This window comes from Oncorhynchus gorbuscha, linkage group LG22, assembly GCF_021184085.1.
Source record: "Oncorhynchus gorbuscha isolate QuinsamMale2020 ecotype Even-year linkage group LG22, OgorEven_v1.0, whole genome shotgun sequence".
In the NCBI taxonomy this organism is placed as follows: domain Eukaryota; kingdom Metazoa; phylum Chordata; class Actinopteri; order Salmoniformes; family Salmonidae; genus Oncorhynchus; species Oncorhynchus gorbuscha.
The window spans coordinates 28,975,094-29,002,207 of record NC_060194.1 but is presented as its reverse complement, the minus strand read 5'-3'; the positions used below and the strand labels follow the sequence as shown (position 1 = coordinate 29,002,207).

At 42.7% G+C, this 27,114-nt stretch overlaps 1 protein-coding gene across 3 annotated transcripts in view; it reads right to left on the bottom strand.

Moving 5' to 3' along the window:
• Positions 1-27,114, bottom strand: part of LOC124009166 (arf-GAP with GTPase, ANK repeat and PH domain-containing protein 3-like) — a 286,671-nt gene that overhangs the window by 77,750 nt on the left and 181,807 nt on the right. For all 3 annotated transcript variants that reach the window (XR_006834233.1, XM_046320712.1, XM_046320711.1), the window contains exons 5-9: positions 24,211-24,352; positions 23,551-23,685; positions 18,398-18,525; positions 17,353-17,508; positions 11,632-11,718 (exon numbers count right to left, since the gene is read on the bottom strand). Coding sequence is in view for 2 of the 3 variants with exons in the window: in XM_046320712.1 (XP_046176668.1) it covers positions 11,632-11,718; positions 17,353-17,508; positions 18,398-18,525; positions 23,551-23,685; positions 24,211-24,352 (648 nt within the window). In the remaining variant the exon portion in view is untranslated. The remainder of the gene's footprint in view (positions 1-11,631; positions 11,719-17,352; positions 17,509-18,397; positions 18,526-23,550; positions 23,686-24,210; positions 24,353-27,114) is intronic.

Here is a 27,114-nt window from a genome sequence, read left to right as displayed (position 1 = left end):
GTGTGTGTGTGTGTGTGTGTGTGTGTGTGTGTGTGTGTGTGTGTGTGTGTGTGTGTGTGTGTGTGTGTGTGTGTGTGTGTGTGTGTGTGTGTGTGTGTGTGTGTGTGTGTGTTAAATAGGGTACCCTCACCCTTCGATGTTGTCCTAGGCTGGGTCATCCTTCAGGGCTGTATAATTCTGATTAACACATCAGGAAGGGCCAGACCCTTGGTGACCCAGAGACCAGCCTGGGGGCCGACTATCATCCTAATCCTGGCCCCGGTCCTCCTGCCTTGATCTGGACCTGGCCCCAGCTTCCTCATGCTGGGGCCCCAGGACAGCCTCTGTATGCCCAGAGAGAGTAGCTCTATACCCAGCATTTATAGTAGCTGGGGACTTAAATAAAGGAAATCTGAGGATAACGCTACTGAAATTCTATCAACACATCTCCTGTGCTACACGTGCATCGAGGACTCTGGATCATTGCTACTCTCCCTTCCGGGATGGTTACAAGGCCCTCGCCCACCCTCCCTTCGACAAATCAGATCACACTTCCATTCTGCTCCTCCCCAACTATAGGCAGAAACTTAAGCAGGAAGCACCCGTCGTAAGGACTGTGTAACATTGGTCTGACTTATCCAAACCAAAAACAGCAAAACTGAAAGAGCGAACCATCACATTTAACCATGGTAGGGTGACTGGGAACATGGAGGTCTACAAACAGACCAGCCATGACCTCCCTAAGGCAATCAAAGAGCGAAACGATGATGTGGATTCACAATTCAATGGCTTAGACATGAGACATACTGTATGTTTTATTTATATTTTACATTTACATTTACATTTTTTACCTTTATTTAACTAGGCAAGTCAGTTAAGAACAAATTCTTATTTTCAATGACAGCCTAGGAACAGTGGGTTAACTGCCTGTTCAGGGGCAGAACGACAGATTTGTACCTTGTCAGCTCAGGGGATTTGAACTTGCAACCTTTCAGTTACTAGTCCAACACTCTAACCACTAGGCAACCCTGCCGCCAGGGACTCAAGACAATCACAGATTATAAAGTATTTTTGAGCGAGACGTCTCGCTCCTGGACAAGCTAAACACCTTCACCAGCTTCGGGAAAAACAACATCAAGCCGCCGACACGGGCCCCGGCCACTCACAAGGACTGTGTGCTGCTGTTCTCTCCGTGGCCGATGTGAGTAAGTCATTTAAAAGTTTTAACCATCACAAGGCTACCTGCCCAGAAGGCAACCCAAAATTAGTTCTCAGAGCATGTGCAGACGAGCTGGCTGGAGTGTGAATGAACATATTAAATCTCTCCATATCCCAGTCTGTTGTCCCCACTTGCTTCAAGATGTCGACCATTGTTCCTATACCCAAGAAAGCAAAAGGTAACTGAACTAAATGACTATAGCCCCGTAGCACACACTTCTGTCATCATGAATTGATTTGAGAGGCAAGTTAAGGATCATATCACCTCCACCTTACCTGACACCATAGACCCACTACAATACGCATACCACCCCAACAGCTGTTCATCGACTACAGCTCAGTCTTCGACACCATATTGCCCTCAAAGCTCATCACTAAGCTCAGGACCCTGGGTCTGAACCCCTCCCTGTGTAACTGGGTCCTGGACTTCCTGAGGGGTCGACCCCAGGTGGTGAAGGAAGACAACAAAACCTCCTCCACACTGATATTCAACACGGGGGCCCCATAAGGGTGGTGCTCAGCCCCCTTGTACTACCCGTTCACCCATGACTGTGTGGCCATGCAAGTCTCCAACTCAATCATCAAGTTTGCTTTCGACACAACAGTGGTAGGCATGATTAGCAACAACAACGAGACAGCCTACTGGGAGGAGGTGAGGGCCCTGGCGGAGTTGTGCCAGGAAAATAACATCTCCCTCAACAAAATGAAGGAGCTGATTGTGGACTACAGGAGACAGCAGAGAGAGCACACCCCATTACCATCGACAGGGCCGCAATGGAGAGGGTCAAAAGCTTCAAGTTCCTTGGCGTGCACATTACTGAGGACCTGAAATGGTCCCTCCACACAGACAGCATGGTGAAGAAGGCGCAACAGCGCCTCTTCAACCTCAGGAGGCTGAACTAATTCAGCTTGGCCTCTAAGACCCTCACCAATTTCTACAGATGCACCATCAAGAGAATTCTGTCAGACTGTATCACCGCTTTCTATGGCAACTGCACCGTCCCCCAACAACCGCAGGGCTCTCCAGAGGGTGGTGTGGTCAGCCCAACGCATCACCGGGGGCACACTGTCTTCCCTCCAGGACATCTACAGCACACAGTGTCACAGGAAGGCCAAGAAGATCATCAAAGACCTCAGCTACCCGAGCCACGACCTGTTCACCCGGCTACCATCTAGAAGGTGGAAACAGTAGAGGTGCATCAAAGCTGGAACTGCGAGACTAATAAACAGCTTCTATCTCCAGGCCATCAGACTGTTAAACAGTCACCACTAGCCGGCCTCCACCCAGTAGCCTGAGCTAAAAACACACACATTTCACTGCACATGCAATAACATCTGCAAATCTGTGTAAGCGACCAATAAACTTTCATTTGATTTTGCTTTGCTAAACACATCCATAACCACCCTATTAGAGGTGGTCTTGTCTTGAAGTTGTCTTGAAGTGTTATTAGTGACATTTCAAAGATGGATTATTTAAACATCTTTATATTAGCTTGTGCGAAACCTGCTCTTTCACACCCATACTCTTCATGATTTTGTCTTTGTGACTGAAAGCTTGGCCTATTAAATTACTAAGACTGGCATTGATCTAAGTGTGCACAAACTATTTTTTTCTATGATTTGGTCTATAAAATAACTGAAAACACATTTTAATGGCTTTATGATCTTCTGAAGTATATGGTGCTGTCACAAGGCCTCTGGCAACGGTGTAATGCATGTTTTACACACAAATAATGTTACACATCTCCTGTCCTTATTGAACCAGCCAGAAATCTATACATGTAATCAGTGGACCAACACAAATTCATCACTGGTTTGAAAAGATCGATAATAATACTGAGAGGATTAATATTAGTCCGTATTAGTCCAATATAGGAACTTTTTACACAACCACTTCATTTTAACTAATTGACCTGTCAGAAAAGATAGCAAAATAAAAAACAATTGAATCCTCTATAATATATTATGAAATTGAGCTGCCATTTAACACAATGAGAATAATTTAGTAATAATTTTTAAATATTAGAAGAATGAATTGATCACTTACAGAAAATAGTTGTATTTTATCATGGCAGTAATAGAGTGAATGGGGGCATGCCGTGAAAAGACGTTATTTTTTATTGCGTTTCACCTTCTGTTTCTCCCTCCCTCCCTCCCCCCTCCCTCCCTCCCTCCCTCCCTCTCTCTCCCACTCACACACACTCAACCATGATCACCATGTTCAGGCTGTGCGACATAAGGAGACAGGCCGATCGCCAGACGCGCTCTCCGTGTGCAGACAATTGTCATATCTACACAGAGGAGATAGTATCTTCCCTTTCCATTGTCACGCTCCTGGAAAAAAATCTGCATCCTGCCACGGTGGCTGAGTGATAGCCCGGGCCTTTGTGACAGCCAGCCGGAGGAGAACAGAAGAAAGAGAAGTGGGGTTTGGGAAAGGGGGGAATAGAGAGAAGAGAGAGGGCAAGAAGAAAAGCCTAATGTCGACAGCTCCGCGGCAGTGAGTGCATTGTTGCCCTTATTTACCATTTTTACATATGGGGGGTCGGGTGGACAGAGGGAGGGGAAGAGGAGGGGTGGCAGGCAGTGTGTAATTTGCCCAATAGGGGGTAATTAAGCTCACATTGGCACTTTGATCTTCCTGATTGTGCATTTCACTGGCCAGGTCAGGCCATCAGCTACTCTTAATACACCCCCCCCTGCCCTGCCTGGGTAGATGGGATGGGAGCTGGTCTTATCTTATTGTCTGAAGATGCTATGATACCCACCCAGGGAAGTGGCCATACTTCAGGCCATAATCAGATAGGGAGGAATCAATGGGAGAGCTTACAGTAACTATGTATGTTTAGGGGGTGGGGGTTCTTTAAGATCTCTGTCAACTGACCTCCCTCTCACTTGGCCCTGGTGGCCTAATCCCATTAAACCTGATTTAAACCTGGTCACTGATATGGAGGAGAATTTTGCTGATCATTAGGTGTGCTTTGCTTTAGATTTCTTACATACGGATATTATTATTTAATTTCTTTGGCCCGATCTACAGTTTAAGAGATTAACACCAAACCAACTTTTAAACATGCAGACTGCCCCAATTTAGATTTCCTGAGAAAACATTTTTCATAGCATTTGTACTTTATGTACTACAGCAATATTTCAAATGAGCTTCCGATGCATTTCAATGGCAATAAAACAGCCATAGATTTATAGCTCAGATATACCGGTAAGATTGTCAAACGTTTGCATGCCGACAGCACTTAGCACCTCTGAACAGTGTTGGCAGTCCACCTCTTTTGTGTTCACACAGCAAAGAACTTAAAGCTATCATTCACTCAGCCTTGTTAAATACTCCAAACCAGAAGGTGGCAGTAGTGTTGTTTGGCAATGTATGTCCACGTGTGTTGCTGTGTTACAGATCTGTGAAGTCCCTCAATCAGTAGTGAATTTCAAGCATAGATTCAACCACAAAGACCAGGGAGGTTTTTCAATGCCTCACAAAGAAAGGCACCGATTGGTAGATGTGTACAAAAAAAGAATGAGAAGCTGAATATCCCTTTGAGCATGGTGAGGTTATTAATAAGGCTTTGGATGGTGTATCAATACACCCAGCCACAACAAAGAATCAGGCATCCTTTCTAACTCAGTTGCCGAAGAATAAGGAAACCTCTCAGAGATTTCACCAAGAGGACAATGGTGATTTTAAAACAGTTAGAGTTGAAGGAAAAAGGAAACAGCACACTGCCCTTGATAGTATCAAGAGCAGTGTGTGGTTTCCTTTTTCCTTCATCTTGTTCAATTGTTGCCATGCAACAAAAATAAGATTGCTCAGATGTGCGAGTGCCTATTGAATTTTGTAAAACAGTTAGAGTTGAATTGTTGTGATAGGAGAAAACTGAGGATGGATCAAAATCATTGTAGTTACTCCACAATACTAACCTAAATGAAAAAGTGAAAAGAAGGAAGTCTGTACAGAATAACAAAATATATATTAATTTTATTTGACCTTTATTTAACCAGACAAGTCAGTTAAGAACAAATTCTTATTTTCAATGACGGCCTAGGAACAGTGAGTTAACTGCCTGTTCATGGGCAGAAGGACAGATTTGTACCTTGTCAGCTCGGGGGTTTGAACTTGCAACCTTCCGGTTACTAGTCCAACACTCTAACCACTAGGCTACCCTGCCTCCCTATTCCAAAACATGCATCCTGTTTGCAACAAGGCACTTAAGTAATACAGCAGTCAAACGTCAGGTCAGCGGTCAGCGGTCAAACGACCTCCACTCATCACTGTAAAACGGGATGAAAACGGGACTTCAGCGAGCAGGCCTTTCTAATCGACCTGGCTGGGGTATCCTGGAAGGATATTGATCTCATCCCGTCAGTAGAGGATGCCTGGATATTTTTTTTAAATGCCTTCCTAACCATCTTAAATAAACATGCCCCATTCAAGAAATTTAGAACCAGGAACAGATACAGCCCTTGGTTCTCCCCAGACCTGACTGCCCTTAACCAACACAAAAACATCCTATGGCGTTCTGCATTAGCATCGAACAGCCCCCGTGATATGGGAAGGGAAGCTAGAAACCGTTATACACAGGCAGTTAGAAAAGCCAAGGCTAGCTTTTTCAAGCAGAAATTTGCTTCCTGCAACACTAACTCAAAAAAGTTCTGGGACACTGTAAAGTCCATGGAGAATAAGAACACCTTCCCCATTTCTCCTTCTCCCAAATCCATTCAGCTGATGTTCTGAAAGAGCTGAAAAATCTGGACCCCTACAAATCAGCCGGGCTAGACAATCTGGACCCTTTCTTTCTAAAATTATGTGCCGAAATTGTTGCCACCCCTATTACTAGCCTGTTCAACCTCTCTTTCGTGTCGTCTGAGATTCCCAAAGATTGGAAAGCAGCTGCGGTCATCCCCCTCTTCAAAGGGGGGGGGGACACTCTTGACCCAAACTGCTACAGACCTATATCTATCCTACCATGCCTTTCTAAGGTCTTCGAAAGACAAGTCAACAAACAGATTACCGAATCTCACCATACCTTCTCTGCTATGCAATCTGGTTTCAGAGCTGGTCATGGGTGCACCTCAGCCACGCTCAAGGTCCTAAACGATATCTTAACCGCCATCGATAAGAAACATTACTGTGCAGCCGTATTCATTGATCTGGCCAAGGCTTTCGACTCTGTCAACCACCACATCCTCATCGGCAGACTCGACAGCCTTGGTTTCTCAAATGATTGCCTCGCCTGGTTCACCAACTACTTCTCTGATAGAGTTCAGTGTGTCAAATCGGAGGGTCTGCTGTCCGGACCTCTGGCAGTCTCTATGGGGGTGCCACAGGGTTCAATTCTTGGACCGACTCTCTTCTCTGTATACATCAATGAGGTCGCTCTTGCTGCTGGTGAGTCCCTGATCCACCTCTACGCAGACGACACCATGCTGTATACTTCCGGCCCTTCTTTGGACACTGTGTTAACAACCCTCCAGGCAAGCTTCAATGCCATACAACTCTCCTTCCGTGGCCTCCAATTGCTCTTAAATACAAGTAAAACTAAATGCACGCTCTTCAACCGATCGCTACCTGCACCTACCCGTCTGTCCAACATCACTACTCTGGACGGCTCTGACTTAGAATACGTGGACAACTACAAATACTTAGGTGTCTGGTTAGACTGTAAACTCTCCTTCCAGACCCATATCAAACATCTCCAATCCAAAGTTAAATCTAGAATTCGCTTCCTATTTCGCAACAAAGCATCCTTCACTCATGCTGCCAAACATACCCTTGTAAAACTGACCATCCTACCAATCCTCGACTTTGGCGATGTAATTTACAAAATAGCCTCCAATACCCTACTCAAGAAATTGGATGCAGTCTATCACAGTGCAATCCGTTTTGTCACCAAAGCCCCATATACTACCCACCATTGCGACCTGTACGCTCTCTTTGGCTGGCCCTCGCTTCATACTCGTCGCCAAACCCACTGGCTCCATGTCATCTACAAGACCCTGCTAGGTAAAGTCCCCCCTTATCTCAGCTCGCTGGTCACCATAGCATCTCCCACCTGTAGCACACGCTCCAGCAGGTATATCTCTCTAGTCACCCCCAAAACCAATTCTTTCTTTGGCCGCCTCTCCTTCCAGTTCTCTGCTGCCAATGACTGGAACGAACTACAAAAATCTCTGAAACTGGAAACATCTCCCTCACTAGCTTTAAGCACCAACTGTCAGAGCATCTTACAGATTACTGCACCTGTACATAGCCCACCTATAATTTACCCCAAAAACTACCTCTTTTCCAACTGTATTTTATTTATTTATTTATTTTGCTCCTTTGCACCCCATTATTTTTATTTCTACTTTGCACATTCTTCCATTGCAAAACTACCATTCCAGTGTTTTACTTGCTATATTGTATTTACTTTGCCACCATGGCCTTTTTTGCCTTTACCACCCTTCTCACCTCATTTGCTCACATTGTATATAGACTTGTTTATACTGTATTATTGACTGTATGTTTGTTTTACTCCATGTGTAACTCTGTGTCGTTGTATCTGTCGAACTGCTTTGCTTTATCTTGGCCAGGTCGCAATTGTAAATGAGAACTTGTTCTCAACTTGCCTACCTGGTTAAATAAAGGTGAAATAAAAAATAAATAAATAAAAAATACTGCAAAGAATGTGGCAAAGAAAATAACTTTTTGTCCTGAATACAAAGTCTTGGGTTTGTGGCAAATCAAATACAACAAATCCTTATGCTTATAGCTTTATTATGTTTATTTTATTCTAAAAACCTCCCTAGTCCTTGCAGAGGAAAAGCAAAGAGTGCAAGTATGATGGTGGCTGCATTATGTTATGGGTATGCTTTTCATCAACAAGGACCAGGGAGGTTTTTAGGATAAAAGAAAAGTAATAAAGCTAGCTCATCGGTTTGTGGTGTATGGCCAATATACCACGGCTAAGGGCTGTGTCTAGGGCCTCCATGATGCGTTGTGCCTAAGAACAGCCCTTAAGGGCAGCCGTGGTCATATTGGCCAAAAGCACAACCTGATGACAAATGCCAATAAACCATTGTTAACACAAGCAATTATTTTTGTTATTTGGTTTAACATACCCCCTTTTAACGCCTTATTGCTTAAATATAGACTGGAGTTGCTTACCAAGACAACATTGAACATTCCCGAGTGATCTAGTTACAGTTTTGACTTAAATCATCTTGATAATCTATGGCAAGACTTGAAAATGGCTGTCTAGCAATGATCAACAATCAACTTGACATAGCTAAGAGACTTACCCAAAAAGACTGTAATCACCACCAAATGTGCTTCTACAAAGTATTGACTTAGGGGTGTGACTATGTAAATTAGTTAATTCTGTATTTCAATTTAAAAAACGCTTTTATTTTATATGTCACTTTGTCATTATGGGGTATTGTGTGTAGATGGGTGATAAAAACATATATTTAATCCATTTTGAATTCAGGCTGTAACACAACAAAATATTAAATAAGTCAAAGGGTATGAATACCTTCTGAAGGCACTGTAGATTCCAAATGTTAGCTAACTAGCTGTGCTAATGTTGCTATTTTGTAGAAATCCCTTGTTGATACTAGCCAGATGGCCACAGATGATGAAGAAACAATTTAATTCACTCTCATAATCCAATAGTGCCAGTGCCAGCCCACAGCCAAATGTTTAGCGAGCTAGCTAATGTTAGTATATTCGCTAGCTAACACAACATAGCTGGCTAGCTAAGGACACTGCACATACTCGGCTGCTAACACAGGCAGCTTTTTCATGTAAACTAATCCATTGTGATGTAATTTTAATACAATACTAGTTACAGTGGTTAGCTAGTTTGGAGGAAGTATTTAGTGTTGTGTGCATTGCGTATGTGCACTTAACTAGATACCATCCCATAGCGTACAGTACACTGGATATGAAGTGTGACTGGCTCGTGACATTTAACCGTGGATGTATGGATAAAATGCTGTCTTTTTAAAAACGTTTTGCTGTCACTCCTGTTGGATTCCCAATGTGGGGGTTCATGCTCTCTGATTGGCTCAAAATCAAGCAAGAGAAGGAACGGCCTCCCAGTGTGATAAGTACCTACCGGCAGTGAGATTCTCTGTGTGCTTCATGCTTTACATGGTGACAGTTTAGACCGTAACGTACCTAGTCTTCAAGCGTTTGGGCCAGAAACGCAATTCAAACTTTAAAATGTGCAGACCGGTCTGGAATCGTGCACTTGTCAAATACTTTTTAAAACCATTAATACTTTTTGAACTATAAAATGTTAAGTGTTGATAATAGCTCCATAGGCTTGAATGGGAAGTATTTGAATTTGCCACTGCTCTTACACATTTTAAACTATCAAAACCAAACCAACATTGGCATATTCAGACTGACCCTACTTAGATTACTTGTAAAAATAATTTCAATAGCATACATATTTTTGCACCATAAACATTTTAAATTAGCATAAATTAACATACGAATAAACGGTCCTGCTCCTCAGCCAATTAAGCTACAAGCCCAACTATAAAACATTCAGGCTATCCTAACTTCAAATTCATTCAAATCTTTATCAACTATAACTATATAAATTAGCATAAAATAACCCAGAAATGGTAACTCTTGAACCGTTCAAGCAAGAGACACCAAACCAATGCTCACATGTTCAAGCTAGCTGATGCTATCCAATCAGTTTAAGCTAGAGACACTAAACCAACTTTCTCATGTTCAGGCTATCCTAACTTCAAATTCTTAAACTTGTATCAACTTTATCTATATAAATTTGCATACAGTTGCATAAAATCATCCAGAAACGATAACTCTTGAACCGTTTAAGCTAGAGACACCAAACCAATGCTCACATTTTTAAGATAGTTGATGCTATCCAATCAGTTTAAGCTAGAGACACCAAACCAATGCTCACATGTTTAAGCTAGTTGATGCTATCCAATCTGTTTAAGCTAGAGACACCAAACCAATGCTCACATGTTTAAGCTAGTTGATGCTATCCAATCTGTTTAAGCTAGAGACACCAAACCAATGCTCACATGTTTAAGCTAGTTGATGCTATCCAATCAGTTTAAGCTAGAGACACCAAACCAATGCTCACATGTTTAAGCTAGTTGATGCTATCCAATCAGTCAATTAAAATGTCAAAACCCTAAATACTAGCAAGCACACCCTAAAAAAGCTAGCAAGCACACCACACTTTCTTTAGGAAATGCACTTTTCTAGTTACAGTTCTCATTGGGAACAAATGGAAATTCAAAGTTTTTTTTCTCCATTTGCCAATATTTCCCATGTGTTTCGTTGATTTTATACTTGTATTCTTTCTAAATGTCCAGAAATGAGGACAGGTTCCTGAACAGCAGGGAATACTTTGCCTATCACGTTTAAAATTAAGTGTACACTGACCATTCCCATAATTCCTGGTTCAGAAGGATACTTCTAGGATAAGGATGCTGACCCTTTCTAAAAGCCCTCATACAATCAGCAGAGAATAATGAATGTGTCAATGACTCCTCATCCTGGTTCAAAGTTAAACCCTTAAAACAAATGACCCATACTCAATGTGAAGTGTTATTCTCCTGCACTTCATAGGGGGGTTTAGCATATTTTGAACTTCTAAAAAGAAAGGGAAATTAATATTAAAGACTGTAGAATTCAAACTATATTTGAAGCTTGGTTACATGCCCAGGCTCATGGTTCTTACACATGACCACTTCAAATGTTTTAATGCAATGTTATATATGATATATAACATACCACAACATTCGGAGAGGCATTACAAGCTACATTGCCAGAGAAATCTCTAATGCTGAAAATAATACCCTGTCAATATGTGACACCTAAACATACCAGAATATGATTGCATAACATTTGACAACTGCTTTGGCCAATAGTGCCTAATAGTCTAAATCTTAGAACCCATCCAACCTGACATCTATACATCCAGTAAGGACATAATCTAAAGATTATGATGTGTATGTCTTGATATCCATGCAGGAAAATTCTGATGTTCTTTTTCATGTAATTCTGTGAACCCTTAGCACTACTGGTTTCTCTTATTCCTAATGTTGTATCACGTCACCATCTAGTGGTTATATATTTTTCTTACTCTACCCACCCACACTAAACATTTCCTGAACACTTATGCAAACACACTCCCCAGATCATATCTATGGTCAAAACTTGTCAAATATTAATGTGTATATATGCACTAACGGGCAGAAATGTGCTACTTACACAGTGAATGTGCTATACTTACGTGAAAACTATTGTTGTGCCAAAAGCGACACCCTATTCCCTATATAGTGCACTACTCTTGACCAGGGCCCTTGGCAAAAGTTGTGAACTATATAGGGAATATGGTGTGATTTCAGACAAAACCTATGACTAGTGTAGTAGTAGAGAGAGGCACTCACCTGTTTGATGGGTATGGCCCTTCCACTGCCTATGCTATCTGTTTTACTGTCAGTGTTCTTTGCCTGTTCACTGTTGGCTTTCCGTGACTGCAAGGAAACAAGAGAGTCAGTCAGTCAGTCACAGCAACAAACCATGGCGATGGGGTGGGAGTTGAGTGAGGTGCGTGTATCAAGGTGAGCATGGGGGTCAGAGGTAAGAATGCTTGGAGGTTAGGGTGTGTGGATCGTGTGTGTCTGGAGAGGGGTTTGGGGGGGCGGACTCAACATCGCAAAACAAAATTCTTAACAACAACAACAAAAAGCTAAACAAACAAGCAGACCAGCGTAACATACAGCGGGAACATCAACGTGCAGTAATAACAAAATAACAGACCAGAACATAAGAAACATCTCAACACTTAATAAATAGGTAGTAGACCAAAAGACGACGTTGAGTCATGACTCAGTCCTGTAAACCCACGGGAGATCCATCCCTCTGTTAGGCCCACAGTGGACCCTTCCAGATCTGAGAGGAACACCCCTCTCTCAGGCCCACAGTGGGCCCTTCCAGATCAGTCCCAAATCAAGATTCTAAGGCCAGCAGGGGCTTTTTGCATAGATCCATTGACAAGTCAAGTTGCAATGCAATAAAAAGTAGGAAAGGCAGGTTAGGGGGAGAGAAGGTTATTTTACAAGACGGACAAAGAAAGTTATCAAATAGGAATTTCATATTGCTTTTCCTCCCAACCTTAAACCTGTGAAATTCCTGTTGAAACACCAGGTGGGAAATGCATTTCAAATCATCCACAGTGTTAGGGTTAGAAATACAGGTGCTGTTAAACATGTTCATTATAAACAACAGTGGAACCCATCAGTGAACAGGTGCAGCAGCACATTTCACCAACACCTGCTGCAAATACATGACATTTCAAATGACAGACTGTGCAGGGAAAATAGTCAAGCAGTGAACATACAGTATTATCCCATGTTATGACAAACAGAGTACTTGGACACAGAAGATCCCCAAAGCACAGACTAACAGGTGAAGAACAAGAAATGTCACTCATAACCAACAGACAAGACTATTATGATCTCACTCAGAACAGGATGAAGGGATGCCCAATCAATCACCAATGGAGAGAGGTAGAGTCTGAGTTCAAGTAAACCAACTCTGGTTTATCATTTTCAACATTTTATTGTTTTATTCGGATAATTTTTGTTTCTATACAGACACCATACAAATTAAGTCACAGGTTTCACTTTCCAATAAGATCAACATAATGAGCCAAACATTGCAGTTCCCACAAAATATAGGATGGACAATAAAGGCATCTTTTTTTTATTTTTTATATATTTCATATGTATATCATATACTTTCTATAGAGTACCATTGTAAATACAATACAAGATATACAGCAGTCATATATTTTTCAATACCTAAATGATATAAAAGCGATTATGGAATAAGTTCATAATCTTCATACCAAACCCAAAATTGAAATAAATGAATAAAGAAGAAATCAAGTAAATAAATATCAATAATAAAGAATGGAGAAATTAATCATTCCAAAATCATAGTCGAATTAAATAAATAGAAACTACATTCATACAAGTCGGTGCAATCCATTTCCCATTCGTTATTCATTATTCTGTATGATACCACTTCTCCCTGACGCCCTACTCTTATTTTTATGAAGGCCTTCATAAAACGATCCAACATCACCCCTAACATACCCTTATTTAAGTTGACCACATATTCAAGTCCATTCAAGACCTTCCTTGAAAAGAAAGAGAAATGAAAAAAGAAAGAAAAAAAAGAAAGAAAGAGGGAAGTCAACAACTGAAAGTACTTCACACCTCTAGTTAGGGTTGCAGAATTCTGGGAACTTTCAATACATTCCCTGGTTTTCCAGAACTCCTGGTTGGAGATTTCTGGATTTCCTGCTTATTATCTCCTGATTCCGGAATCATCCAACTGGGATTCTGGGAAAACCAGGGAATTTATTGAAGGTTGACACAATTTTGCAACCTTCCCTCGAGTCCTCATTTTATGGCAAAAAGCAGTTTGATGTCATGTAAGAGAGAAGTGATGTCATGTAAGAGAGAAGTGATGTCATGTAAGAGGAAGTGTCCTTTGAGTGGTTGAATCATAATTCCAAGCGTGACTTAACTGTACACAGACTGTTTGTATGGGTGGCAAGTTTGAAGTACGGAGGTGGGGTATAAGGACGGGGGGGCATTTCCAGCAGAAAAGAGTCCCTACATTCTGTCACACTCCAGAGTGTGTGAATATGACTGTTTTTCACTTTGAGCATGAACTGACTCCCAAACGTCCAACGTTACTTGCTGTCTTGTCACAAAGCTGTATGGTTTCCATAGTGCATCATGCATTACCCAGGATGCATAAACCAGGATGCAAAGGGGACACTAGGGTTAAGCAGCAAAAACTATTTTAACGCTCTAGTCCCTAGGCATTACTCCTCCCTATTGGGAATGACAGGCCAGAGGGACAACTCATTTAGGGGTGCAATGCGGTTTGATTTTTGATACCACAGAGCTCTTCTAATGCGGAAGGAGTTAGAAAGCCCTTTTTGATGAAGAAAGGTTGGGAACAGTAGCAGAAATCTGCAAATATCGAAAAGAAAAAACATTCCAGAGCGTCTTTTTATTTTTTTCCTTAAGGGTGTATATCCAGTAAAACGTACAAAAGTAATGAAAGGAACTAAAAACATGTCAAGAAAATGGCTGACAATTATACATGAGAGTTGATGGCTATGAGGTTTAGATGTGACAAAATGGGGGATGGGGGTGGGGGAGTATGCAAAAAGGTACTCTTCAATTCGTCATGACAATGTTTATGAAAATAAAGAAAGAACAAAAATGCCTCAAACCTATTGATGTGGTTACTAAACCATGGAAGCACTAGGAAAGGATTTCTGTGTACTCAGCTGACACCTAGTGGCCATTACTAGTCATGACAGAAGTGGGTTGAGGGTGATGACTATGGCTGGTTTGACTGAACTGACTGGTGGTGAAAATACATGGTGGATAAACCAACATCTTTCTGAGTAAAGCTTTTAGGACCTTTGAGAAATAAAATCACCCTAAAACTATTATGAAAAGCTCCAATAGAGGCAGAGTCATCTGTCAGTTTGCAATGCACTATAAAGCTAAATGTCCAAATGTTTTCAAGGTAGCCTATTTCAGCAAATTAAAATATTAAAATTGTGCCCAGTGCCCAAAAAATATATAGTTAGTAACTTAAATCAATGATATTCATATTTGTAATAAAATTGTTTTTTGTTGCTTTTGAGATGACGCCAAAGCCCTTCAGATATCCCAAATACTGATTAGACAAATCAAATCAAATTGTATTGGTCACATACACATGGTTAGCAGATGTTATTGCGAGTGTAGCGAAATGCTTATGACATATACTAACCATTTGCATGTGACCAATCCAATTTTATTTTACTTGTATAATCAGTATGGGGATATCTGAAGTACTTTTGAATTTATCCCAAAAGCTACAAAATGTGGACAGACAGCATGGCATCATCAGATTGTGCACTGGGATACAGAGAAGTTTAAGTCGTCACTGTGGTATTCTACCTTTTCGCTCAGTGACCTTTGACTAGCGATGGAGAAGAGTAATAAATTGTGCTTTATAATGTATCATAGAGCTATGATCATATTACATAAATCTCCAAAGTGAAATAAACCAAACTGAAATATTTTGGGGAAAAGGTGTCTGAATATTCTAACTAGCAAAACTGTGAGTACAAGTGGTTTCATGAATATGACCGCAAAGTTAGCCACAGTGTTGTTCCTTATTGGTTTGGGTGCTTTTGAAAGGTCTATCTGGTCAAAATGCCCGCAAAAAGAAAAGGAATGTGAAATCAAAAGGGTTGAGAGAGAAATAGACACTATTGTGTCGTAAAACCTATTAAAATAACCCATGATGTTAAGGCTTTGTCTCTATCTTGACCACAACTCCCCAACTGAATAAAAAATGGTTAGGGATCACAGTTACCCACTACTATGATTAGAAGAGGTGGCATTGCAGGTTTTATAATACTCTCTTTGTAACTATGTGTGGCCAGAGAGAGATGTTCAGGACTACTGTATTGTGTACGGCGTGTAAATAATTCTGTGTCCTCAAGCGGTCCTCTGAACTGAGATTGAAAAAGCAAGGTGAAAAGGTGTAGTCTTAAAGTGAATGCTTGGTAAACAAAACTATTTAGGTTTTTCTCTTGTATTGGAAAAATGGCAATGTCTTCCTTGCTCTTGAAGTGTCATTTGGGATACGGTGAGTCGTCGACCCCCCCCCTCGACCTCTCTTCCGCCCCTCCCTGGCACTCCCGCCCTCCCACTTGCTGCTCCTCAGAAGGTCATGAGCTGAAACTCCCGCTCGGCCTGCCATTCGGGCACCCACACGGGATAGGTGGCGTGCTTGGGCATCTCCATGACGCAGACGGGCAGAGGCTCATTTCTCTGGTGGACAGGGTTAGTCACTACCTAGCAGGGGGAGGGAGAAGACAAGGGGCGCTACTAACTGACACACAGCCTGCTCTGCTGCCCAGAGCCTGTAGCCCAGCGGTGGCTACCACAGTAGCTGGGGTAGGGGGAGATGGGAGAGGTTAGAGTGAGGGAGGATGTGGGAAGGCTGGGGTCAGGGTTGAACTTGGTTAGAAAAAGGGACATGGCTGGGGTTAGGGGAGAAGGTAGAGATAAGAGAAAGGGGAGCTGGGGAAGAGATGAGCGTAGATTGAAGCAGGAGAGGGCTAAGGTTAGGGGAGAAGGTAGAGGTAAAAGAAAAGGAGACTGTGAAAAGTACAGTGGTTAGTGCAAGGGTCGCAAAGGTAAGGAAGGTTAGAGCTGTGCCACAAGATTGAATACGGTACATTTGGGTTGGGTTAAAGCTAGAGTAAGGATAAAAGTTTAACTAGGGCTATCATAAGTATAGGTAATGGGAGCAGGGCAAGCTGTGGTAAGTACACTGGTAGTGGTCAAATGGCAAAAGTCAGAGATGGAATAACTAGGGTAGGGATACCTACAGTAAGGTAGGGGTGGAGGGGGGAGAGAGGGAGAGCATGCATTATCTGACTCTGTACTGATTGAAAGGGTAATGTTCCTGACTTTTAGTTCAGTTTAGTGTGGCCGGGTAAGGGGACTGGCATTGCTGGCTTTAGTGAGGTGTAGCCTTGCCTCACCCCTCTCCCCCAATAGGGAGTCACTGCAAAGAAAGAATCTAGTAAAAATAAGAGGGGGAGGGAGGGAGGCCAAAGATTGAGACAGTGAGGCCAGGAGGAGGGTATAAGTGAAAGATGAGTAATTAATGCGCTCATTTACTTCCAATTGGAAAGTAAAGAAAAATGTCACCAACATAAAAAAAGGTTTAAAAAAGCTGAGATATTTCTCCACAGTGCTTATAGCTTTGATATTTGCTTTAAAATAAGAAATGAAAAAAATTAATTAAGCTTTTTTTTCATAGTATGGGTTCAAAATACAACCCAAGTTGTAACCAACAACCATATTGTTATTATATTTTGTCCCCGTTACCCATTTTAGTTGCTTGTATAAAGAGTAAAGCCAGGAAGGCTTTTTGTGCCTGTATCTGAAACAGCCAGAAAGGGTAGCTTTGTCTTTGTCTCCATATAGTGGACAGTATGTGTGTGTGCAGTACTGTGCCCTCTAGTAATGTGAGTGGGTGTTGCTCTGCATCAGCTGCCGCATACTTACAGTGAAGATGTTGGAGCGGCGCTTGGACTGCTTGCGGATGGGTGTGGGCGTGTTGGAGGCAGCAATGGTCTCGATACGCATCTCCCTCTGGCTAATGCTGGGAGTGGAGGGCACAGAGGAGGAGTAGTCGCTGAACACACCCCCGCCGTTTGCCGACTGGAGGAGGGAGGGAAGAGAGACCAAGATGGAAAGAGAAAGAGGGAGAAAAAGACAGAGAGAACAGACTGGTCAGTTACAGGCAGGATCTGGGAAAGCGAAAACACCATAGATACTATAGTTTATGTAGGCTCCTGTATGCCCTATGTCTTCAGCAGTGTCCAGCCTATCCACATATTCTGTAGTGTCCAGCCTATCCACATATTCTGTAGTGTCCAGCCTATCCACATCTTCAGTAGTGTCTAGCCTATCCACATCTTCTGTAGTGTCCAGCCTATCCTCATCTTCTGTAGTGTCCAGCCTATCCTCATCTTCAGTAGTGTCCAGCCTATCCACATCTTCTGTAGTGTCCAGCCTATCCACATCTTCAGTAGTGTCTAGCCTATCCACATCTTCAGTAGTGTCCAGCCTATCCACATCTTCTGTAGTGTCCAGCCTATCCACAGCTTCTGTAGTGTCCAGCCTATCCTCATCTTCAGTAGTGTCCAGCCTATCCACATCTTCAGTAGTGTCCCGCCTATCCACATCTTCTGTAGTGTCCAGCCTATCCTCATCTTCTGTAGTGTCCAGCCTATCCTCATCTTCTGTAGTGTCCAGCCTATCCACATCTTCTGTAGTGTCCAGCCTATCCACATCTTCTGTCGTGTCCAGCCTATCCACATCTTCTGTAGTGCCCAGCATATCTTCAGTAGTGCCCAGCCCTATGTCTTTCTGCTAGTACCAATTTTAACAGAAGAAGCTCATTGTTTTTTTCTGACCACATAACCTGACCAGGAACAATTCAGGGACCTAGTAATAACCTACAACTAAAACTAGGTCCCTGAGTCGGGTCATGTGACCAGGAATACTCCTGGGTTTAGTTAGAAATATTCAGGATGTGTGCCCTCACCTGGTTAATATGCACAGAGGGGATGGATGCGTTGGGGACTGATGAGTGGCTGGGAGAGTTGGGCAGGGACTTGCACGGACCAATAGACAGCTGCTGTTTTTTCCTCAGAGCCACCACCTTCTGGGCAACTGGGTGGGAGAGAATGAGACACAGACAAACAACAGAGAGTTAGGAATCAACAACAAGAGGTCAATTGACGACTCTGTTATAAAGTACAATGACTTTCAGGATAGGTATAATTCAGGATAACTCCACAATGTCAACTCTAATATCAACAAGTCTACTGATATTAACAACCACTTCAGAACAATTATCTTTAACCAGGCACATATGTGGAGATGAACCTTAACTTATACAGTTCTCCAGAGATACAAAGCATCTCCATTTCCAAGGCATATACTGCTGCAGTATGTTTGGAGAAATGAGCCTGTCTACAGCTCAGGGAGATTTGTGTGATGTTAACCAAATGAGCCTGTCTTCAACCCAGGGAGATCTGTGGTGTGATGTTAACCCAATGAGCCTGTCTTCAACCCAGGGAGATCTGTGGTGTGATGTTAACCAATGAGACTGTCTGCAACCCAGGGAGATCTGTGGTGTGATGTTAACCCAATGAGCCTGTCTTCAACCCAGGGAGATCTGTGGTGTGATGTTAACCAAATGAGACTGTCTTCAACCCAGGGAGATCTGTGGTTTGATGTTAACCAAATGAGACTGTCTTCAACCCAGGGAGATCTGTGGTGTGATGTTAACCCAATGAGCCTGTCTTCAACCCAGGGAGATCTGTGGTGTGATGTTAACCAATGAGACTGTCTGCAACCCAGGGAGATCTGTGGTGTGATGTTAACCCAATGAGCCTGTCTTCAACCCAGGGAGATCTGTGGTGTGATGTTAACCAATGAGCCTGTCTTCAACCCAGGGAGATCTGTGGTGTCATGTTAACCAAATGAGACTGTCTTCAACCCAGGGAGATCTGTGGTGTGATGTTAACCCAATGAGCCTGTCTTCAACCCAGGGAGATCTGTGGTGTGATGTTAACCAATGAGACTGTCTGCAACCCAGGGAGATCTGTGGTGTGATGTTAACCCAATGAGCCTGTCTTCAACCCAGGGAGATCTGTGGTGTGATGTTAACCAATGAGCCTGTCTTCAACCCAGGGAGATCTGTGGTGTGATGTAAACCAAATGAGACTGTCTTTAACCCAGGGAGATCTGTGGTGTGATGTAAACCAAATTAGCCTGTCATGTGTAGTATAGAGGGACATGATTGGCCATGCAGACAGCGTTGCGTTCTCTATAGACTCCAGCAGGAAGGAGATTTGTGATTCCGTGAGACGTGAATGAGGGCCGAAGTGGAGAGATGAGTTTACATACTGTATGTCTGACAGCTGGGTGGTGTATCGCTTTTGACGGCTAAAGTAGAATGGGGAATGGAGAAGCCGCTCAAAACACTTACACGTCTTTTAATTACTTAAAAGGAAGCAATTAAAACAGTGCGGAACCAACAAGGCTCCTTGTGTTAACAAACAACGAAAGGGAAAAGTGAACACTGCGTTATGTACACAGTGTACAAAACATGAGGAACACCTTCCTAATATTGATTTGCAACCCCTTTTGCCCTCAGAACAGTCTCAATTCATTGGGGCATGGACTCTACAAGGTGTTGAAAGTGTTCAACAGGGATGCTGGGACATGTTGACTCCAATGCTTCTCACAGTTGGATCAAGTTGACTGGATGTCCTTTAGGTGGTGGACCATTCTTGATACACACGGGAAACTGTTGAGCATGAAAAACCAAGCAACGTTGCAGTTCTTGACACAAACCGGTGTCCCTGGCACCTAGTACCATACCCCGTTCAAAAGGTACTTCAATATTTTGTCCATTCACCCTCTGAAAAACACATATACACAATCTATGTCTCAATTGTCTCGAGGCTTAAAAATCCTTCTTTAACCTGTCTCCTCCCCTTCATCTACACGGATTGAAGTAGATTTGAAGTGACATCAATAAGGGACCATAGCTTTCACCTGGATTCACCTGGTCAGTCTATGTCCTGGAAAGAGCAGGTAGACATAATGTTTTGTACACTCACTGTATTCATACGTTTGGTAAAGAGAGTGTTTGGAGAGTAAATGAGAGTTATTGTTAAAAATATGTGCTGTACCTACACACTGAAGAAGGCTGTTAAGCCAGAATGTCTGTGTATGCTGATATAGTAAAACAAATGTAAAATATTAAAAACTTAAGTAAGTTTTATGCAACATCTTTTTGAGTGTGGACCCATCATTTGTTTTGCTAAATGTACTGTGGTAACCAGGATAGTGTTGTTGTGTTCAGATTAAGATTGGAATGACCTTGGTAAATTCAGAGATGCTTTCTCCCTGAACCGAATCAAATCAAATTTGATTAGTCACATGCACCCAATACAACAGTTGTAGGTATAACTTACAGTGAAGTGCTTATTTACGAGCCCCTAACCAGAGAACTCTATGACAAGGGTGGCTGGAGTCTTTGACAATTTTTAGGGCCTTCCTCTGACACCGCCTGGTATAGAGGTCCTGGATGGCAGGAAGCTTGGCCCCAGTGATGAACTGGGCCATTCGCACTACCCTCTGTAGTGCCCTGCGGTCAGAGGCCGAGCAGTTGCCATACCAGGCAATGATGCAACCAGTCAGGATGCTCTTGATGGTGCAGCTGTAGAACCTTTAGAGGATCTGAGGACCCATGACAAATCTTTTCAGTCTCCTGAGGGGGAATAGGTTTTGTTGTGTCCTCTTCACGACTGTCTTGGTGTGCTTGGACCATGTTAGTTTGTTGGTGATGTGGACACCAAGGAACTTGAAGTACTCAACCTGCTCCACTGCAGCCCTATCAAATAGAATAGGGGCGTGCTCGGACCTCCTTTTCCTGTAGTCCTTTTCCTGTAGTCCACAATCATCTTGATCACGTTGAGGGAGAGGTTGTTGTCCTGGCACCACACTGCCAGGTCTCTGACCTCCATCAAGTCATTGTTGGTGATCAGTTGTAATATCGGCAAACATAATGATGGTGTTGGAGTCGTGCCTGGCTGTGCAGTCATGTGTGAACAGGGAGTACAGGAGGGGGCTGAGGACGCACCCCTGAGGGGCCCCTGTGTTGAGGATCAGTGTGGCAGATGTGTTGCTACCTACCCTTACCATTTGTGGGCAGCCCGTCAGGAAGTCCAGGATCCAGTTGCAGAGGTAGGTGTTTAGTCCCAAGGTCCTTAGCTTATTGATGAGCTTTGAGGGCACTATGGTGTTGAATGCTGAGCTGTAGTCAATGAATAGCATTCTCACATAGCTGTTCCTTTTGTCCAGGAGGGAAAGGGCAGTGTGGAGTGCAATAGAGATTGTATCATCTGTGGATCTATTGGGGTGGTATGCAAATTTGAGTCGGTCTAGGGTTTCTGGGATAATGGTGTTGATGTGAGCCATGACCAGCCTTTCAAAGCACTTCATGGCTACAGACGTGCGGATGTTGCCTTTAATCCATGGCTTCTGGTTGGGGTATGTACATATGGTTACTGTGGGGACGATGTCATCGATGCACTTATTGATGAAGCCAATGACTGATGTGGTGTACTCCACAACGCCATCAGAGGAATCCCGGAACATATTCCAGTCTGGGCTAGCAAAACAGTCCTGTAGCTTAGCATCTGCTTGATCTGACCACTTTTTTATTGATGTAGTCACTGGTGCTTCCTGCTTTAAATGTTGCTTGTAAGCAGGAATCAGGAAGATAGAATTATGGTCAGATTTGCCAAATGGAGAGCGAGGGAGAGCTTTGTATGTGTCTCTGGGTGTGGAGTAAAGGTGGTCCAGGGTTTTTTTCCCTCTGGTTGCACATTTAACATGCTGATAGAAATTTTGTAAACCGGATTTAATTTTCCCTGCATTCAAGTCCCAGGTGAGCGTTTTCTTGTTTGCTTATGGCGGAATACAGCTCATTCAATGCTGTCTTAGTGCTAGCCTCTGACTGTGGTGGTATTTAAACAGCTACATTAGATAGGTAGATAGTGTGGTCTACAGCTTATCATGAGATACTCTAACTCAGGCGAGCAATAGCTCGAGACTTCCTTAGATATCGTGCACCAGCTGTTATTTACAAAAATACATAGTCAGCTGGACCTTGTCTTACCAGACACCACTGTTCTATCCTGCCGGTGCAGCGTATAACCGGCCAGCTGTATGTTCATAGTGTCGTCATTCAGCCACGACTCCATGAAGCATAAGATATTACAGTTTTGAATGTCTAGTTGGTAGTTTAACCTTCCGATTAGGTCATCTATTTTATTCTCCAAAATGTGCACGTTTGTTAGCAGAATGGAAGGAAGTGGGGGTTTATTCGATCACCTATGAATTCTCAGAAGGCAGCCTGCCCTCTGGCCCCTTTTTTCCGCCTCCTCTTCACGCAGCTCACAGGGATCTGGGCCTGTTCCCGAGAAAGCAGTATATCGTTCGCGTTCGCGTTCGGCTCATCAGACTAACTAAAGGAAAAAAAGGATTCTACCAGTCCATGGTGAGTAATCGCAGTCCTGATGTCGAATTGTGATTTTCGGTCATAAGAGACGATAGCGGCAACATTATGTACTAAATAAATAAGTTACAAACAACGCAAAAAAAACACAAAAAAAAACACAATTGGTTGGGGGCACCATTTTAGCGATTTGCAGCATGGGTAGAATCTTCTCTGAGAGTTGTATCATTTGTTGACTAAGGTTCATCTTGGCTATTGGCACTGTGTTGACAGAGTCCAACATTATATATCCCTTACCAATTTCCTTCCCATGTCTTTTCCATTGGCATTACATTGCCATTCAGTAGAAAGTATGAATGGCTAAATCATCTGCTAGGGAAGATTGGTTTCTGGATAGCAATAGAAACACGATGTGTGGACGTTGGCCTCTACAACGGTACACTGAAGACCAGCATTATGTACTCCTGATCGCAGGGATCCACATTTTTGTCCCAGCACTGACACACCCCATTCAGCTACTAAGTTAATCAAGGGATTGGATATTAGTTGATTCATTGAAATGGTTGCATTAATGCCAGTCCAGGACCAGAAATGAAGTACTCAGTGACATGATGGCCAAGCTACAGTAAGTCCCCAGTGCCCAGTAACCCAGCCCTCACCATCCTGGAAGACTCGTTCCACATTGAGGCCATAGGTGGAGCAGGTCTCGTAGTAGGTGGAGCGCTTCAGATCGTTGGACAGCTTCCTCGCCCGCGAGTCATCGATCACTCTGGGGTTGGCAGCACTGATGGCATCTGGGGAGAGACAAAAAGCACCAACAAGACTGTAGTCACTTTGAATAATATACAGTAGGCTTTACATTTGGGGATTCTGTAAATGAACCCTAAAGGCTCAAGTCTATGCTAAAACTAAGGCCCAGAGTTGTTCCTGGTCAGGGCATGTAGTCAGGGTCAGAAAACTCCCAGCCCTATTTTAGGTCAGGTGATTTATGTAAGTTGTATATTAACAACTGGCTACGGCTAAGCCACAAACTACCACTTTTGTCCCATGTCTATATTTGTATACTTATTGTGATTGGTCCCTTAAAATGTATAAAAGCCACATTATGTTTAACTTCTGTAAAAAGCCAGATGAATACCAAAAGCCGAAACACGTTGGATAAACTTTTAGCTATAAAGAATCTTATGTATTTAATTGCATTGTCCTTGAAGTATTGCTGAATCTCCCCTCTCCTTCAGTATGGGATGAAACAAACAATCCAAACAATATCCATATATATAAGGGAATTGCCTGGTTAAATCAAGGTTAAAATTAAATACCTTGCGTCCCAACCAGGACCATGGGGACCTCTGCTGTGTTCCTGTAGCTGGACAGACGCAGGAAATAGTTGTAGACTGTCTGGAAACTGATCTCATCCTCCAGACTGAAGACAAACACCACAGCGTCTACCCATGCTGCAAACTGGAGGGGACACAGAGACCAAACACGAGAATAGGCTTGGGATGATTCAACACATAAAAAAGCACCAACATACTGTTGAAGTCAGAAGTTTACATACACCTTAGCCTAATACATTTAAACTCAGTTTTTCACAATTCCTGACATTTAATCCTAGTAAAAATTCCATGTTTTAGGTCAGTTAGGATCACCAAGTTATTTTAAGAATGTGAAATGTCAGAATAATAGTAGAGAGAAGGATTTATTTCAGCTTTTATTTCTTTCATCATATTCCCAGTGGGTCAGAAGTTTACATACACTCAATTAGTGTTTGGTAGCATTGCCTTTAAATTGTTTAACTTGGGTCAAATGTTTTGGGTAGCCTTCCACAACCTTCCCACAATAAGTTGGGTGAATTTTGGCCCATTCCTCCAGACAGAGTTGGTGTAACTGAGTCAGGTTTGTAGGCCTCTTTTCTCACGCATGCTTTTTCAGTTCTGCCCACAAATGTTCTATAGGATTGAGGTCAGGGCTTTGTGATGGCCACTCCAATACCTTGACTTTGTTGTCCTTAAGCCATTTTCCCACAACTTTGGAAGTATGCTTGGGGTCATTGTCCACTTGGAAGACCCATTTGCGATCAAGCTTTAACTGACTGATTGCTTCAATATATCCACATAATTTTGCTCCTTCAGGATGCCATCTATTTTGTGAAGTGCACCAGTCCCTCCTGCAGCAAAGCATCCCCACAACATGATGCTGCCACCCCCGTGCTTCACGGTTGGGATGGTGTTCTTCGGCTTGCAAGCTTCCCCCTTTTTCCTCCAAACATAACAATGGTCATTATTTCCAAACAGTTCTATTTTTGTTTCATCAGACCAGGGGACATTTTTCAAAAAGTACGATCTTTGTCCCCATGTGCAGTTGCAAACCATAGTCTGGCTTTTTTATGGCGGTTTTGAAGCAGTGGCTTCTTCCTTGCTGAGCGACCTTTCAGGTTATGTAAATATAGGACTCGTTTTACTGTGGATACTGTGTTTCCTCCAGCATCTTCACAAGGTCCTTTGCTGTTGTTCTGGGATTGATTTGCACTTTTCACACCAAAGTACGTTCGTCTCTAGGAGACAGACGCGTCTCCTTCCTGAGCGTTATGACGGCTGTGTGGTCCCATGGTGTTTATACTTGCGTACTATTGGTTGTACAGATGAACGTGGTACCTTCAGGCATTTGTAAATTGCTCCCAAGGATGAACCAGACTTGTGGAGGGAAAAAAAAACCAGTGAGGTCTTGGCTGATTTCTTTTGATTTTCCCATGATGTCAAGCAAAGAGGCACTGAGTTTGAAGGTAGGCCTTGAAATACATCCAATACACCTCCAATTGACTCAAATTATGTCACTTATCAGAAGCTTCTAAAGCCATGACATCATTTTCCGGAATTTTCCAAGCTGTTTAAAGGCACAGTCAACTTAGTTTACGTAAACTTCCGACACACTGGAATTGTGATACATTGAAATAATCTGTCTGTAAACAATTGTTGGAAAAATGACTTGTGTCATGCACAAAGTAGATGTCCTAACAGACTATAGTTTGTTAACAAGACATTTCTGGAGTGGTTGAAAAACTAGTTTTAATGACTCCAACTTAAGTGTATGTAAACTTCCGAATTCAACTGTAGATACATATATACATGCATACAGAGAGAGAGACAGAGAGAGATATGAGAATATCTATATATTGTCCCAGAGAGAGAGACAGAGAGAGATATATGAGAATATATATATATATTCTCATATATCTCTCTCTGTCTCTCTCTCTGTATGCGTGTATATATAATATAATAATAATATATGCCATTTAGCAGACGCTTTTATCCAAAGCGACTTACTATATGTATCTACAGTTGAATTCGGAAGTTTACATACACTTATATATATATAGTGCATTTTTATTTAAATAAGTATTCAGACCCTTTGCTATGAGACTTGAAATTGAGCTCAAGTGCATCCTGTTTCCATTGATCGTCACTGAGATGTTTCTACAACTTGATTGGAGTCCACCTGTGGTAAATTCAATTGATTGGACAGGATTTGAAAATGCACACGCCTGTCTATATATTGTCCCAGTTGACAGTGCGTGTCAGAGCAAAAAAAAAACAAGCCATGAGGAGGAAGGAATAGTCTGTAGAGCGCCGAGACAGGATTGTGTCAAGGCACAGATCTGAGGGAAGTGTACCAAAAAAGAACACAGTGGCCTCCATCGTTATTAAATGGAAGAAGTTTGGAACCATTAAGACTCTTCCTAGAGCTGGCCGCCTAGCCAAACTAAGCACTCAGGGGACAATGGCCTTGGTCACATAGGTGACCAAGAACCTGATTGTTACTCTGACAGAGCTCCAGAGTTCCTCTGTTTAGACGGGATAACCTTCCAGAAGGACAACCTTCTCTGCAGCACTCCACCGATCAGGCTTTTATGGTAGAGTGGCCACATGGAAGCCATTCCTCAGTAAAAGGCACGTGACAGCCCACTTGGAGTTTGCCAAAAGGCACCTAAAGTACTCAGACCATGAGAAACATGATTCTCTGGTCTGATGAAACCAAGATTGAATTATTTGGCCTGAATGCCAAGCATCACATCTGGAGGAAACCTGTCACCATCCCTATGGTGAAGCAGGCTGGTGGCAGCATCATGCTGTGGGGATGTTTTTCAGCGGCAGGACTGGGTGACTAGTCAGGATCGAGGGAAAGATGATTGGAGGAAAGTACAGATAGATCCATGATGAAAACCT